This window comes from Octodon degus, unplaced genomic scaffold, assembly GCF_000260255.1.
Source record: "Octodon degus isolate 3935 unplaced genomic scaffold, OctDeg1.0 scaffold00073, whole genome shotgun sequence".
NCBI classification, from domain to species: Eukaryota; Metazoa; Chordata; class Mammalia; order Rodentia; family Octodontidae; genus Octodon; species Octodon degus.
In genome coordinates this window covers 2,474,820-2,490,196 of record NW_004524649.1, presented here as the reverse complement: position 1 = coordinate 2,490,196, position 15,377 = coordinate 2,474,820, and the positions used below count along the sequence as shown (strand labels likewise).

General features: G+C 50.1%; 1 protein-coding gene across 1 annotated transcript in view; it reads right to left on the bottom strand.

Moving 5' to 3' along the window:
- Positions 1-849: 849 nt before the first annotated feature.
- Positions 850-15,377, bottom strand: part of Apmap (adipocyte plasma membrane associated protein) — a 28,553-nt gene continuing 14,025 nt past the window's right edge. Inside the window, exons 4-9 of the mRNA XM_004635573.2 lie at positions 6,947-7,039; positions 5,840-5,956; positions 4,792-4,966; positions 4,293-4,427; positions 3,750-3,942; positions 850-1,794 (exon numbers count right to left, since the gene is read on the bottom strand). Of these exons, the coding sequence (XP_004635630.1) occupies positions 1,585-1,794; positions 3,750-3,942; positions 4,293-4,427; positions 4,792-4,966; positions 5,840-5,956; positions 6,947-7,039 (923 nt within the window). The 3' untranslated portion in view covers positions 850-1,584. The remainder of the gene's footprint in view (positions 1,795-3,749; positions 3,943-4,292; positions 4,428-4,791; positions 4,967-5,839; positions 5,957-6,946; positions 7,040-15,377) is intronic.

Genomic DNA, 15,377 nt, shown 5'->3' with positions numbered 1-15,377 from the left:
ACAGCAGAAGCCTGTGAGGAATCAACCGAGTAATTTCCAAGTCGCAGTACCGTTCACCTTAGCAGCAGGCTCTCTCACGAGCGAGAAGCCTGTTGCAGCTCATCTTGCCACGCTATAGATAACACAGGAAGTGACACTCGAGACAGAGAACCAGTATCTCGGTCAGAATTGAGACGCCTCTGCTGAAAACTGTGAGAACAGCTTGTCAGCTTCTCACCAGTGAGAACTGAACACAGGAGAACGGCACCAGCCAGATGCAGCGCGGCCACCCGGCAGCCGCCGGCCCTGAGGCAGGGTGCGGGCGGGCTAGAGGTCCTCATGCCTCCCCGCTGCAGGCCGTGAGCAACACCAACGGCTGTCCCGGCAGGAAATGTTGCTTCATCTGGGCTGTGGGCTCTTGCTTCTACTCACGGTCATTTATTCCACATAATGCCATCCAAGCAGCGACACACAAATCATGCAAGATCACCAACCGCCAGCCCCTGAAGGAGGTGCGGCCAGCACCCGGCGCAGGCAAAGATGAGGCCAACGGCTCAGTTACCACAACTGCCCACGCCTCTGAACTTTGCTAGCATTACTCAAACTGTTGCCAAGTCAAGTTATTCTAAGCACTTGGAGACAGAATCCTGCACAAACTCCCAAGTCCCCGGACAGAAAGCGTGTGGTGTGCGGGACCCAGCCCGAGTTGTTGGGAAGCCAGCGGTCAGGACCACGGTGCTCTGCAGTCTTGCTGTGTGGCCCTAACCCCTCGGCCAGGACAGCCCTCACAGCAACACGGAGGAACAAATCTTCAGTCAATGAAATGATTAGAGTAGAAGAAACTCCCACGCCATGCCATTTGAAGCAAAGTGAGTTTAAAACTATTTTTTATTATTATCAAAAGTAAGACCAGTGTGTCGACCCGTCAAGACGTACAGCAGTTGGGATGAGACGCTAGTGGGAGATGGGACTTCACACATGCACTGCCCACAGGGTCTGAGGGGCAGAACAACTGCAGAGACAGCACATTCCCAGTCGACTCCGTGGTGCAGGCTCCCACAGGGTCAGTACTCACAGAAGAACCCACACGGGCCTCCCACACTGATCTGAAGGCCTTCCTTCTCTCCACCTGCTCAGGTCTGGAACCCTCTGCTGTGCAGAGATGCCAGGTGGCAGCAGGTGAAGCTGGGGACCCCACACATGGTGTGGGAACCCAGGCTGTATCCCACACTCACACTGTGCTCCCTGGCCCTTCTGTGCCACCCTGCAAGCACATGTCCCCCTGAGAGGTACACCAAGGCCTCAGGACAGACCAGGAGCACAGTGAGCTCTGGCAGCTCTTCAGTGGCTCTGGCCACCAACCCTGAGTTCCACAGGCAAAGCAAGTGGCCCACATCCTAGAGAAAGACAGTGCCTAGAAACATTATTTGTTCTTTTAAGAGAAAATGGCTTTCTATGAATTAATCTTCCCTCTAAAGGTGAAGTCACTCCCAGGAGACAGGTCCCCTCGGGCTGCAGCTGCCTTTCCATCCATGCCTCCGGGGACGCACAGGTGCTGGCACAGCTGTGCCCACAGCTGCACCAGCTCCTCCGCACAAGCCAGGTCTAGATTGACTGCAAGCTGAGCCTGCAGAGAAAGGGCGACCGGAAGGAGCCGAGGTAGAGGTGGCCGTCGTGCTCGTGCACCTCACTGATGTAGGTGGCCACCAGCCCGTCGGGGTCGTGCAGGCTTCTGCGGAAGGCGCCGCTGTCACTGAGCTCCAGTACCAGGCTGTACCGTGGCACGAACTTCAACACCGTCTCCTGACTGAGCAGCTGCGGAGAAGCACAGAGGCCCTCTGACCTGAGGAGGCCACACACAGGCAACCCAACCACCCTCACCCCAGGGGCAGAGCCCAGAACTCCTGTACCTGCGCCCTGCAGACCAGGCCAGGCCAGGCCACAGAGGCAGCAGGACAGCTGTGCACTGTGCACTGACATGCTAAACCGAGTCCCCTCCAGGGAGCCAAGGCTGCTGGAGACCTCGACCCAGCAGAACACGGCTTCAGGGAATCAACAAGTTCCCTAGTAAGAATCAAAGAATGTCAGGCATGCAGGACGCAAAGGAAGAAGACCAGGAGAGCTCCTGTTTAAGACAGCTGAAAGTCCAGTGACTACATGGCAGCCTTGGACAGGGCCAGTGCTACCACCCTGCCGCAGGATCCCTCCCCACATGGACATATGCCACGGGGCTGACAAGGAGGCTGAGGTAGGACCCGTGCAGGGAAGGGACGATGGCTGCAGAGAGAAGGACCCCACAGGAGGCTGGGACGCAGGGATGGACACAGGAATAGAGTGAATAGCAGGCATCCAGCCAAACTCTGGCAGGCACCCCACCAGTCATGCCACCCTGACCAAGAAACATAGGCAGCTCTAGAAGGCTCGCCAGCAGAGGACAGGCCACAGGACAACCTGCAGGCCTCCAGGGTCTCCACTGGCCTCCCTGCTCCTTCCTCTTACCCCAGGGAGCCCATGTTCTTGCTCTAACAAAGTCTCCAAAACCTCCACCTCCACAGCCAGCACTGAGTCTCTGGCCCTGGGACCCCGGGTATACCCTGCCCAGCTGCCTGCTGCAGACTCCGGTCAGGACCCAGCCTGCACTGGCTGCTGAAGCAGGAGCACCACTCTCAGCCTGGGCCCGGCCCTCCCACCCAAGCTCCACAGCAAGGGGCCTCAGGACTGGCTGCTTGTGTGTGCACCTGATCCTCAGTTCCAACCCCACCCTGGCCCCACAGCCAGCAGGGCAGCTCCAGGATGCCCATGCTTCCAAGAGCAGCTGCTGCAGGCTTCCTAACACTGTGCTCTTAGTCATGTAGCCACAGCTACTTGAGGTTAAGCCGAGCGGGTATGCAGGGGACCAAGACCACATTGATCAGGGGAGGCCTCAGAGCCCAAGGACAAGGGTGTCCCTGCGACGGAGTCACTGGCTCAGGCCTCGGGGCCCATGGGTTAGGGATGCTGAAGGGGCTGTGGGTGCCACTGGTAGGTGGATGGTTTTTATAGGAGTGGGAGTGTCAGGAGGGCCAAGTGCAGACCCTACAGAGACGGCAGGAGGAAGAGGCAGAAGGTACTGGCCAAGGCGAGACACTGAGAAACCCTGGTGGCCACTCCCTCTGACAAGATGTGGCAGGGAGCAAGGCAGGAGCAAGGGAACCTGAGTCAGCCCAGGAGAAATGACTTGAGCCTGACCATCGGGTGGGGCCCCAGAACTCAACAGGCAGAAGTGACAGAAGGTTCTCAGAACAGAAACCAAAACTGGTGAGATAGCTCAGCGGTCTAAAGCACCTGCTTAGGCAAGCTTAGGCAGATGCAGGAGACCATAGTTCAATCCCTAGCACCACATGCGGTGCCAGCCCCGCCCTCAGGGCAGGCTGAGCCGGCCAAAAAAAAAAAAAAAAAAAAAAAAAAAAAAAAAAAAAAAAAAAAAAAAGAAAGCAATAGAAACCAGAAGGTGCCAGGGAGATAGCTCAGTGGCATAAGCACCTGCCTAGCAAGCCAAGGTCCTGAGTTTGATTCCCAGTACCAAAAAAAAAAAAAAAACCACTAGAAGTAGAGTGGGGAGTGGGGATAAAAACTTAAATTTACATTTCAGGATGAAACATAAAGTATGTTTTAAACAGACATCACAAGTACAAAGATTATGAGAACTAGAACTTTGACGGGTATAAAGGTCACAGAGATTATAACTAGATTAAATTTTCATTGTATTTGGGGACTATAGTTCTTGTTACCTTGAAAATCATCTTTTTGATCCAGGGCTTCTCCGCTAGGAAGTCCAGCATAGAGAACCCGGGGTTCTGACGGATGGTGGACATGGCGACCCAGTAGCCCCCGGAGCTGCTGGGTCGGATATTGTCGGGGAAACCAGGCAAGTTCTCCACAAACAGGTCAGCCCCGCCCTTCATCAGGCCTGACACATAGACCCTGGAAAGTTCCACGCAGACAGTGAGCATGGCCCCGGGCAAAGGAAGAAGTCTCAGCCAAGTACCCGAAAGGTCCCAGTCCAGGCACAGGTGTGGAACTATTGCGGGGGTGTCCCTGAGAGCACCCAGGGAGAGGCAGGTGGGGACTGAGGCCCAGGATGCAGGGATGGGGACCTGGCTATGCTAGCATTCAGTTGAGACCCTGGCAGACTACAACTCCCAAGGGGCTGGAGTACAAGCAGCAGCCCACCCTGGAGCATGGCACATCCACCCACAGGACACAAGGCGAGGGTAGTGGTTGCCCCCAGACTCCCGCCAGCTGGTCTCCACCCACAGCAACACCACACACACCTGCGTATCCTTGCCATGGTCGTTTCTGACACCAGGACGAAGTCCTCCTCTGGAGACAGCTGCACCCCGTTGGGAAACTGCAGCTGGTCTAGGAGCACCCGCACCTCCTGGGTCTCAGTGTCATACTCCAGCAGCCTGGGGAATAGGTGCGGTCACACAGGAGGGGGTACATGCTTGCAGCCCGGACCTGCTGCCCTCCAGGAGGTGACTCCTCACCCAGGGGCCAGGATGGGTACTGTGCTGCTCTGGAGCGGGATCAGCCCTGGCCTCCAGTGGGCCGGCTGTCTGTCCATATCACCCACGGCATGCTAGCCTGTGCCATTTTATTTCCTCAAAGCAGAAGGGAGAGCACCTGCTCCTTTATCCACTCCAAACACCATCAGCGCCCTTCCCAGGGGCTGAAGGACTACACTGTGGAACATAGCACACTCCAGAGGCTGTCAGTCTGTGGGGTCACCTGCCAGGCACTGCCGGGGTGGGGGGACAAGTGTGCACCTACCGGCCATCATCAGTGCCTTCCATAACCAGCAGCAGGAAATCTCGCCTCTGCCACTTGCTGCTGGAATCAGTGAAGTAAATCTTCCGCCCGTCCCGAGTGATGGCAAGGTCATTCACAAAAGACATTTTCCTCCCCTCAATGGGTGTCTCAGAGGACAACAGCAACTTCACTTCCCCTGGAGTGAGAAAGAGAAACAGAGAGAAAATGACTGGCTTCCATTCTAAGAACTTGTTTCTCAGTGGTTCAAACATTAATCAACCCAACTGACGTAGAAGAAGAAAACTAAAATGAACTTTTCTGAGTCTCATGTCAGAAGACAGATTCCTTCCTACAGTCAGAATGGTTGATGTGGGCTGGAGATATAGCTCAGGGGTACAGCACCTGGGTGGCAAGCACAAGGTCCTGAGTTCAATTCCTGGAACCAAAAAAAAAAAAAAAAAAAGGACAGTGTATCTATCAGCTGACAGGTGATGAGCGTGCCCAGGCTAACTTCCTCAACGTAAAACGTAAAACCCCTTCCTGGGAACAATCTGCAGTCTCACAGATTGAGGCTCACAGACAGATGGGTGCCCAAGTATGGGGGCCCACCAATGGACCAACAGGTGCCCGAGGACAGGTGCCCGGCAGCCCTCTACAGAGCCACATCCTTGGCATGAACCTGCACTGAGAAAGCTATAACCCTGATCACGGTGACAGGACCACCAGTCACGGGACAGAGGGTGGGGGAAGAAGAGCAGCTAAAAGATAAAAAGGGCACAGCAACAAAGATAGAAAAATAAAGACAGAGCTACAGAGTTAGAAAAAGAGTTCTAACGCTCTCAGAGCAAGTCATTCTGAGACCCTAAAGTTAAAACCCCACTGTATGGGAGGTCAGGGCAGGGCAGAGCCTATAGCAGCGGGGACTGACAGAAGCTGCCACACAGCCAGTGTGACGAGGGGAAAGCCTCAGCAGGGCCTCAGCCACTCTTAACAAAGCCTACAGAATCTACCCACACATGCATGGAAGACCTGAAACTGTCATAGAGGAAAACAAGTCCCTGTGACTTACGTTTCCGGGGATTGACTTCAAACAGCCCCTTGTATGCATCGGCCACAAACAGAGTGCCGTTGGGCCCCGCACGGATGCCCAGGGGCCTCCCACAGGCGGGCTCATCCTCTCGGGTCTCTAGGAATAAGCAGACAGGGGCTGGGGGGTAGAGAAGGCCACCACACCCGCCACAGGGTCCAGCACCTCACCCCTCCCTGGACAGACTTGGGGCTGTACACAGCACAGGACAAGGGCAGGGCGTTAGTGCCAGACCTGCAGGGTGCCAGGGTACTCAGGCGGGGGAGCTCACTGTGGGCTCACTGTGGGGCTCAGCAGAGCTGCTTAGGGTCCACATTCAGTGGAACAGGGCCAGCTAGGAACCAAACCAGACTGTAAGTCCGCCTGTGGAACTGCAGTGCGGATGCCTGAAAAACCGCTCCCTAGATGTCAGGAACAATTACACCTGAGAACGTCTACGGTGAACTGTATTTTGCTTTTCATTCATTTATGTCATCTTGTGCTGCATCCACTTCACAATGAAAATGTGTCAGTTGTGTAAAAATAACTTGCCATAAAAATGACACCCAGGGCCGCAGCTTCGCTCAGTGATACAGTCCTTGCCTGGCCTGCACAAGGCCTGGGCTCCCGTCCTTATACCACAAAGAAATACTCTAATATAAAATATAAATAAAAATAAAATAACTAGTAAGAAGAAGCCATGGGCTATCTGTTTATAAACAGTGAGGTTCTACTCTAGGTTTCCAAAATCTGACTCATGTGAGCGTGCGTGGGTTTTGAACATCACCGCTGAAGTCCTGGGACACGCCTGAAGGAAATCACACACAGGCACCTCAGGGTGATAACACCTCCTGCTTTCCTCCCAGCATGCCTACAACAGCCATTAGCCCATGAAGTGACCCCAAAAGGGACCACAGGTCTAGGGGACAAGTGAAGGGGCCGGGCCGGAGAAGTACCACACGGGCCCAGAGACCATGTGTCAAACGCAGAACTTGTGTGACACCTAACATGGTCCCCCAACAGATGCCCAGCATCTTTCTCCACAGGTAAAACTGGCTTCCAGGAGCAGCAGTTCCTTGGGCACACTTCAGAGTGACAATGATAACTTACTGCATGGGCCTGAGCCAAACCGGGCGATGGTCTCTACTTCGCCATTTTCAAGTTTCAGGACCCGGCCATCAGCTGTACCAGTGAAGAGCACATCTGTTTACAAAGCACAGAGGAGACGGTCATGCAGGGCTGAGCAAGGACTGCGACCACACCACCTGCTACAGCAGAGGAGGCAGCAGTTCTGGAGATGAAGGGAAGGGCTCCCTGAGAAGGTCCAAGATTCCTTAAGACTCATGACGACACTACCCTGGGGCCAGCCAGCCAGAGAGAGCCTGAGCCTGCGTGTGTCACGTGAGAGCAAGGGATGGCTCCCTCCCTCCCCACCTCCCCAGTCCTGGGCCCGGGGTTGGCACTCACAATTGGCGCAGCCACACCCACCTCACAGCAGGGTGGCCATGGACTCAGTCCACCCTGCTGACTGAAGAGGTGCTAGGAGCTTGGGGGTAAAATGAAAGCACAAAGCCCTGGCTCAAACTAGACGGAGACAGCACAGGCGAGCACCACCCTGATGACCGAATCCCTAATCAGCCCACAGCTTTCACATGCATTCAGCACTCTGGAGCAAGCGCTACAAAATGTAACAGGAAATTTATAAGTGATATGCTAGGAAGACAGAAAATGGTATCATTAAAAAAAGTTCAATTTAAAACTACAAAATGTCGGGGGAAGGGGAGGGCAAAAATAGAAACAAAAACAGAACACAATGCCAACTATGGTAGATATTAATCCAAAATATCAATAATTTCTTTAAACATCAATGGTCTAAGTAAACCAAATGAAAGAGTGGTGCAATGAGGGAGACCCGGTGTGGCCACGTTTACAAGACACAGACAGGCACACCGATGAGGAGCGCAGGATGCGGAGACCACCAGGCAGAGGCTCACTGCTTCAGTCAGGGCGGCTACAAAGCCAGGAAAGTGCTGGGAGGTGGAGGAACAGTGCATCAAGGTAAGGGACTGAGTGCTCCAAGGAGACACAGCAGTCATGAAGGTGACGCACCTCCTAACACAGCGCCAGAGTACATGAGGCAAACACCGATAAAAACTGCAAAGAGAGGGCTGGGAGATAGCTCAGCGATCTAAGCACCTGCCTGGCAAGTACAAGGTCTCAGGTTTGATCCCCATGCAGTGCCAGCCACCAAAACTGTGGTGGTGCACGCCTGTAATCCCAGCGCTGGGAAGGCTGAGACAGGAGGATCACCGAGTCCAAGCTGCGAAGTGAGACTGTACCAAATAAATAAATAATAACAATTTTTAAAAACTGCGAAGAGAAATGAAACCAACAGTGACGAGGAGACTGGAGTCTTCAACAACCTTCTTCCGGAAATTCACAGAACAGACAGTAAGACAAGGCTGAGCTCAACAGCGCCACCACCAGTCACTGGTGTGGATCACAGCCACGACAGCCTCGGGCCTTCCACGCCCAGAGGGTTACAGCTGAGCACTCACCCAGCCACAGTCATGCACGTTTTTTTAAAACTGTGCCTACTCTGAACACAACCAACTTTTGTCATCACTCCTCAAATACAACAGTACTTACACCATATTTACATGGTCTCAGGTGCTGCAGGTGATCAAGAGGTGACTTAGCGTACACAGGAGGACGTAAACAGCGCTGCAAACACCACGCACTCGAGCATCCCGGAGCCCACTCCTGGCAGAGACCCAGGCTGACTGTGCATATTTGTCCCAGACTCACACGTGACATTCGCCAACCCTGAGCACATTCTGCAACCTAAGAGACACCTAACAAATTTTAAGAAATAGAAATCAAGCCAGGCATGGTGGCTGGCACATGCCTATAATCCTAGGACACAGGAGGTTGAGGCAGGAGGACTGCCACAAATTTGAGGCCAGCCTGGGCTACATAGTGAGACCCTGTCTCAAAAAAATAAATGAATAAAAATAAAAAACAAATCATACAATGTCTGTTCTCAGACCACAATGGAATTGACCTAGAAATCAGTAACAGAAAGATAGCTAGGAAATCCCAAAATTCTTAATGATTAAATTATATACTTTTAAATGTCAAATTATATACTTTCAAAGAAGTATATAAATGTCAAAGAAGAAATCTCATGAGAAATTAAAAATATTTTGAGCTAAATGAAAATGAAAACAATTTATCTAAGTTTTGGAGGTATACCAAAAGCAGTACTTACAGGAAAACTCCGAGTACGGCATAGGCATATTAGAAAATCTAAAATATGTAAAATCAAACCAAGCATGATGGTGCACGCCTATAATCCCAGTACTGGGGAGGTTGAGCTAGCAGGATCTCTGAATTCGAGACCACCCTGGGGGCTATAAAAGTGAGCACAAGGCCAGCCCGAACTGTATAGTGAGACCCTGCCTCAACAAAAATAAATAAATAAATAAATACATACATACATACATACATACATACTTAAAATCAGTAATCTAAGTTTCCAATTTAGGTAACTAGGGAAAAAAAGATCAAATTAAATCCAAAACAAACAGATGGCAGATATCAATGAAATTGAAAACAAGACATCAATTTTTATAAAACCAAAAGCTGGTTCTTTGAAAAGATCAACATAACACAAATATCTAGGAAGGCTAAGAAATAAAGAGAAGAAGCTGGGAAGATGGCTCAGTGGAATAAGCGCTTCTCTGGCAAGCGCAAGGCCTGAGTTCAATCCCCGGTTCCACCACAAAAAAAAAAAAAAAAAGAAGAAATCACTAACATCAGAAATGAAAATGTAGCTATCACTAAACAGCCCATCGATAGTAAAAGGATAATAAAGGAATACTATGAACAATGCTATTGTTGCAGGCAGCCTAGTTAGATAAAAGTATTACAGGCAGTCAGACAGGGTCAGGCCCTCGAAGGACATAAACCAGAAGACAAGACACCTCACAACTGTGGGAGGGACAGATGCTCCTGCTGTGAGCCAGACCTAAAGACCAAAGATCAAGCAAATCCTGACTGCCTAAAGATTCGCATCCAGGATTAATCATCACCCTGAGGGAGCCAGAAGAATCATTAAGCAACTACTACCGGATGGCTACCAGATAAGTTCCTGTTCTACTTTCATGCCCGCTTGCTACGTGACTCCCTTCCCCATTTGGTCCTGGACTTGATCAATTTTATCTGAGCAATGGTGCTTGTAATCCCTTTGGTTGACCATAGTTTTGTCCTACCCCACGTCCACCTAAGCGAGTTCCCATTTTCTCCACCTTAGCCCCGCATGGTCTTGCCCTATAAAAATAACCTGGAAGAGACAGCTTCCGGGGGCAACCCGCTCGGGCCCCCCTTCTGTCCATCTCAGACAGAAGCTTTCTTTCCCAGTAAATATTCTACTCTCAGCCTCTGTTTGTTCTTAACATTCATTCTTTGGTTTTGGAGAACACGAACTCATCCAGGTCAGGTCGGGAGTTTCGCTTCCCCTATATCACTATTATCTAAATGAACCAATTCCTTGAATGCCAAAACTACATAAGGAGAAACAGCCAATGTAAATTACCATGTATCTTTTTTTTTTTTTTTTTTTTTTTTTTTTGGCATACGAGATGTTGCGGCGTGACTGGAGTTCAGACGTGTGCTCTTCCAATTTAACAAAAAAGCTCTATTGAGATTCTAATCTCAGCATCAAGACTTTGCATTACTTTTTTTTTTTTTTTTTTTTTTTTGGTCTTTTTTAGACAGGGTCTTGCTATGCAGTTCAGGCTGGCCTTGAGCTCACTTTGGAGCCCAGGCTGGTCTCAAACACACAACAATCCTCCTGCCTCAGCCTCCCAAGTGTTGGGATTACAGGTGTGTGCCACCATGCCTGGCTGCCCTGTAATCTATTTAAAAAAACAGAATAATTAACAATTCAAAAAGAATGTATCAAGTTCAGATGGGTTTACACACCAATTCTACCAAACACTTGAGAATTTTAACCAGTTCTCTAAAATTTCTTTCAGAAGACAGAAGCAGCTGTAATGTTTCCTAAGTTATTCTACGAGGCCAGCATCATCCCGGTATCAAAAAAGACATAAAGACAGAAGACAATTGCAGACCAATACTTCTCATGAAGACAGATGCAAAAGCCCTCAACAAGTATCAGCAAACCAAAGCCAACAGCACAGAGGAAGAAGCACACACCACAACCAAGTGGGCTTTATGCCCAGGACTCAAGGCCAGTTCAAACTTCAAAAGTCAATTAATGTACTCTGTCACTTCAAAGGCTAAAAGAAAAATCTCTGGGCTGCATCAACAGATTCAGAAAAGGCATGTGACAAAATCCGACTCCATCGTGAGGGAAAGGAGAAACCTCCCAAGCTAGGAAGGGCAGGAGCTTCCTGAGCTTTACCAGGCCATCCACAGCCCACAGTATGGACTCCAGCCTCTCCTGCTGAGACTGGGAACAGGAAAGCCCACTCCTCGTTACTCACTTTAGCACCATGTTGGAGGTCTCAGGTGATTCAGTAACAAAGACAATAGAAGGGATACCAAATGGAACGCAGAAATAAAACTGTCCTTTGTTTATAGATGTCCTACAGTTTAGGTAGAAAACCCAAAGGAATCAAGGAAAACAACTAGAAGTAACAGTTGTAACAAGGTCACGGTACATACCTGGTTAATACACAAAAATCCACCACATTACTGTAAACTAGTGATGAACAAGCGGAATTTGAAAGTAAAAACATGGCTTATGTTAGCACCCAAAATGATGATATACTTAGATAAAAATAAAATATACAAGTTCTTCATGAAGAAAGCTATGATGACAGAAACCAAAGAACTAACTAAATGGGTAAGACAATTCAATACTACTCAGACGTCAGCTCTTTTCAAATTGATCTAGATGTAATACACTCTCAACCAAAATCTCAGCGAAATACTCTGTTGAGTAACTTTGTTGGCTATGGACAACTGTTGAATAGTAACAAACATTGGTTGAGTATCAACAAACTGACCCTCAAGTTTACACAGAGAGGCAAAACCCCAAAAGAGTCCAAGTAATACTAACAGAGTAGAATAAGTTCCCCAGATTGATGGTACCCAGCTTCGAGGCTCACCATGAAGCTGTACCAGTCATCAACACAGGCTGCCACCACCAGAAGGACAGGTAGCCAGGCCAGCACAGAGCGAAGAGCCCAGAAACAGACCCTCATGAACACAGCCATCCCACCCTTGACAAAATTGCACAGCCAATAAAATGGAGAAACTAAACAGTGCTACCCACATCCAGGGCTAACACAACAGGATGAGGACCAACACTAACCCAGACACAGGCCTTCCACCCTACGCGCTGACACAGAGTGGACCACACCTCCACGTAAGACGCAGAGCTAGACAAATTCCATGGAGACAGCACAGGGGAGAAAATCTAAACCTTGGGTATGATGATGATCTTTAGGGTAGAGGTAAGATCCATATTCACCAGCTGGGCTTCATGAAAATCAAAATCATTTGCTCTGCAAAAGAGGCTGTCAAGAGAATGAGAAGACAAGCTACAGACTAGAAAAAACTATTTGCAAAAGACACATGTGTTCAAGGAGTGCTATCCAAAACATACCATGAACTCTTAAAACTCAACCCTAAGAAACTGAAAAACCCAATTACAAAAGAGGATGGAGGACCCAAACAGACACCTCGTCAAAGACCTAGAGACTGCAAGTAAGAGAGGCTCGGTATCCACTGTCATCAGGGAAACACAGATGACAACATGGACAAGATGCCACAACCAGGCCACGAGAACGGCCAGCGTTTGGCACGGGCGGCAGAGCCTGGCAAGCCTGCTGAGCACCTCGGGGCTCTCAGCCCTGCTAATGCGATGCCGGGTTACAGCCACTCTGGAAGCAGCCCGCAGTCATTCCGCAAAACCAAACTCACTCTTCCCTTACTCAAGTGAAGCGAAAACCTTATTTTCTGTTATTTCAGATCTGAGTCCCCCCAAAGCCTCATGTGATCACAGGTGGCCCGGATTCTGGGGTTTATAGCTGGCTTCAGTGAGAAGGTGGGGTCTGGCGGGAGAGGCAGCGCCCGGGAGAGCCCAGCTTCCTCCCAGCTCTTCCCTGGCTCTCACCTTCCTGTGGGCAGCTTTTCCTCCACCCTGCCCGTTCTGCCATGCGGCCCTGCTGTGGAACCTGCAGATTATAGACTGAAACCTCTAAAATTGAGCCAAAATAAACTTCTCCTCTAAATTCTGGCTGTTGAGTATTTTCCCCCAGCAAAAAGGAAAGACACTAAGACAGTACACACACACACACACACACACACACACACACACACACACAATTGCACTTGTGTTGACAGCAGCCTTATTCCTAATTACCCAGACTTGGAAACGAGCAGACATCCATTAGTAGATGAATGGATAAATAAGCTGATACATCCAGTCAACAGACTAGATCCAGTGATAAAAAGAAATCCGCCATCAAGCCATGAAAACACAGGAATCTGACGTGCGATTCCTAAGTGAGAGAGGCACTGCGAGGACAACCTGCATGACTCCAACACCGGAACACTCTGCGCAAGGCAGCGCCATGGAGACAGTAGAGGTGGGCAGCCACTGAGGATGAGAGGGGAAGGAGGTGGCCGGGAAGGCACGGCCGTGAGAGCACCGCAGGACACTGCACTGCGGGACAAAGGTCACCATAGCTCCATCCAAAACCCAGAGTGCCCAGCACCAAGCAGGAATGACTTGGGGATGCAGTGTCCAGGTGCTTGACTTACCAAGTGCACATTCGGGGGGACTGAAAGAAATCGTTCTCTGTTTGGAAAATTTCTGTACCTTCTGCTCAGTTGTGCTGTGGGTTTAAAACCGTTCTTAGAAACAAACTACTCCAAAGTAGACGAAGCATGCTACTTGAAGATTATTCTCCTGCACTGTCCATGACTGACCAGCACTCCCAGGACACCACGTCACCCCCAGATGGGGCTACAGCTGCACGAGCACCCAAAAGGTGTGACCAGAGTCCCCAGTGGGCTGCAGCCCCTCTGCAAGGGGAAAGGACAAAAGCAGGGGGGTGAGGGGGTGTTCTCAAGAGGTGAGGCCGCTGGCCTATTTTAAACTACAGTATTTGATGTTTCATAAAAAAAGTGAAATTTGCTAATAGAAATGTCAATGTCTTTTAAAGAAAAATACAAAGTTTATCACAAAGTACTTGTTTTTCTTGCAATAATTTTGACTTTGTCAGCCAGAAATCAAGCCAAGAGCTGCAGGATGGGGCCAGGCCATAGGTCCCACATCAAGCAAAGGGGCCACAAAAGCGGGGGCAGGGTGGAGACTAAAGAGCAGACGCGCAGTCGTGCCCTCACCCAGGAGTCACCAGCAACACTTCCAAAGACGATGCTCAGAGGGTCTCACACCAGGAGTTCGTCTTCTCACCAGCTGCGCCTTTTTAGTATTAATCCTAATTCTCATTTTAACACCAAATGCCTTGTCCAGGCTGCAAGAGGCCTGATTCAAGCTGGCAGGCTGGGAGGGGTGCGGACAGCACACAAACAAGAGTTCAAGCACAGACAGCCACTCATCCCCAGCTTCGAGGGAAGCCGAAGACCAAAGGCCCAAGTAATGTGCTGCTCGGAGCCAGTAAGAAAGCTCAGTGACTAAGCGTCTGCTTAGGCAAGCACAAGGACCAGGGCTTGAGCCCTAGCACCCCATGCCACACTGGCCCTGGACACTGGGCATGGTGGTGCACGCCTATAATCCCAGCACTGGGGAGACTGAAAACAGGAGCATTACTCTGAGTCCAAGCTGCATAGTGAAACTGCACCAAATACGAAAGAAAGAAAGAAAGAAAGAAAGAAAGAAAGAAAGAAAGAAAGAAAGAAAGAAAGACCGACCCAGAGCGCAGGCCCGGCGAGTGAGTGAGATGACCAGGGCTGCGGGATCCTGAATAGACCCAGAGGGCAGGCCCGGGGAGTGAGTGAGATGACCTGGGGCCCACAGATCCTCATTCGACCCAGGCTGCCGGCCCAGCAGGGAACCCTTCAGCAGAACTCCCTGCAAAGAGGCTAGAGGCAAGACCCACCCAACTGATTCAGGAGCAGAACATCTTGCCAGAGAGACACAAAGGGTTCACCTCTAATGGCTGCAGCAGAAAGAAGTGGAGCACAGCAACCAGATCCAAGCCACACCCACCTGGAGGAATCCGAACTTCATAGATCCAGACCTGGTGCTAAGGTAATAACTCTATCTAAGCTCTACACCAAAGGTCAGGAGACAGTGGTATACAAAATGACAAAGAGAAGGAACAAAATGCAGTCTCAGGCTCCGAGTCCACCCAGTACAAATGCAGAAGACACTAGCACTGAGGAAACCGGAAATCACACACCAGATAGCTCTGAAATAATAGCGTTGACAGTAAAGAATCAACTGCAGAAAGGTATAGAAGAAAATCAGATCAGAAATAATTTTGGAACTAAAAAATGTAGTGGTAACTATAATCAAAGAAGTACTAAGTGCTTCTAAAGA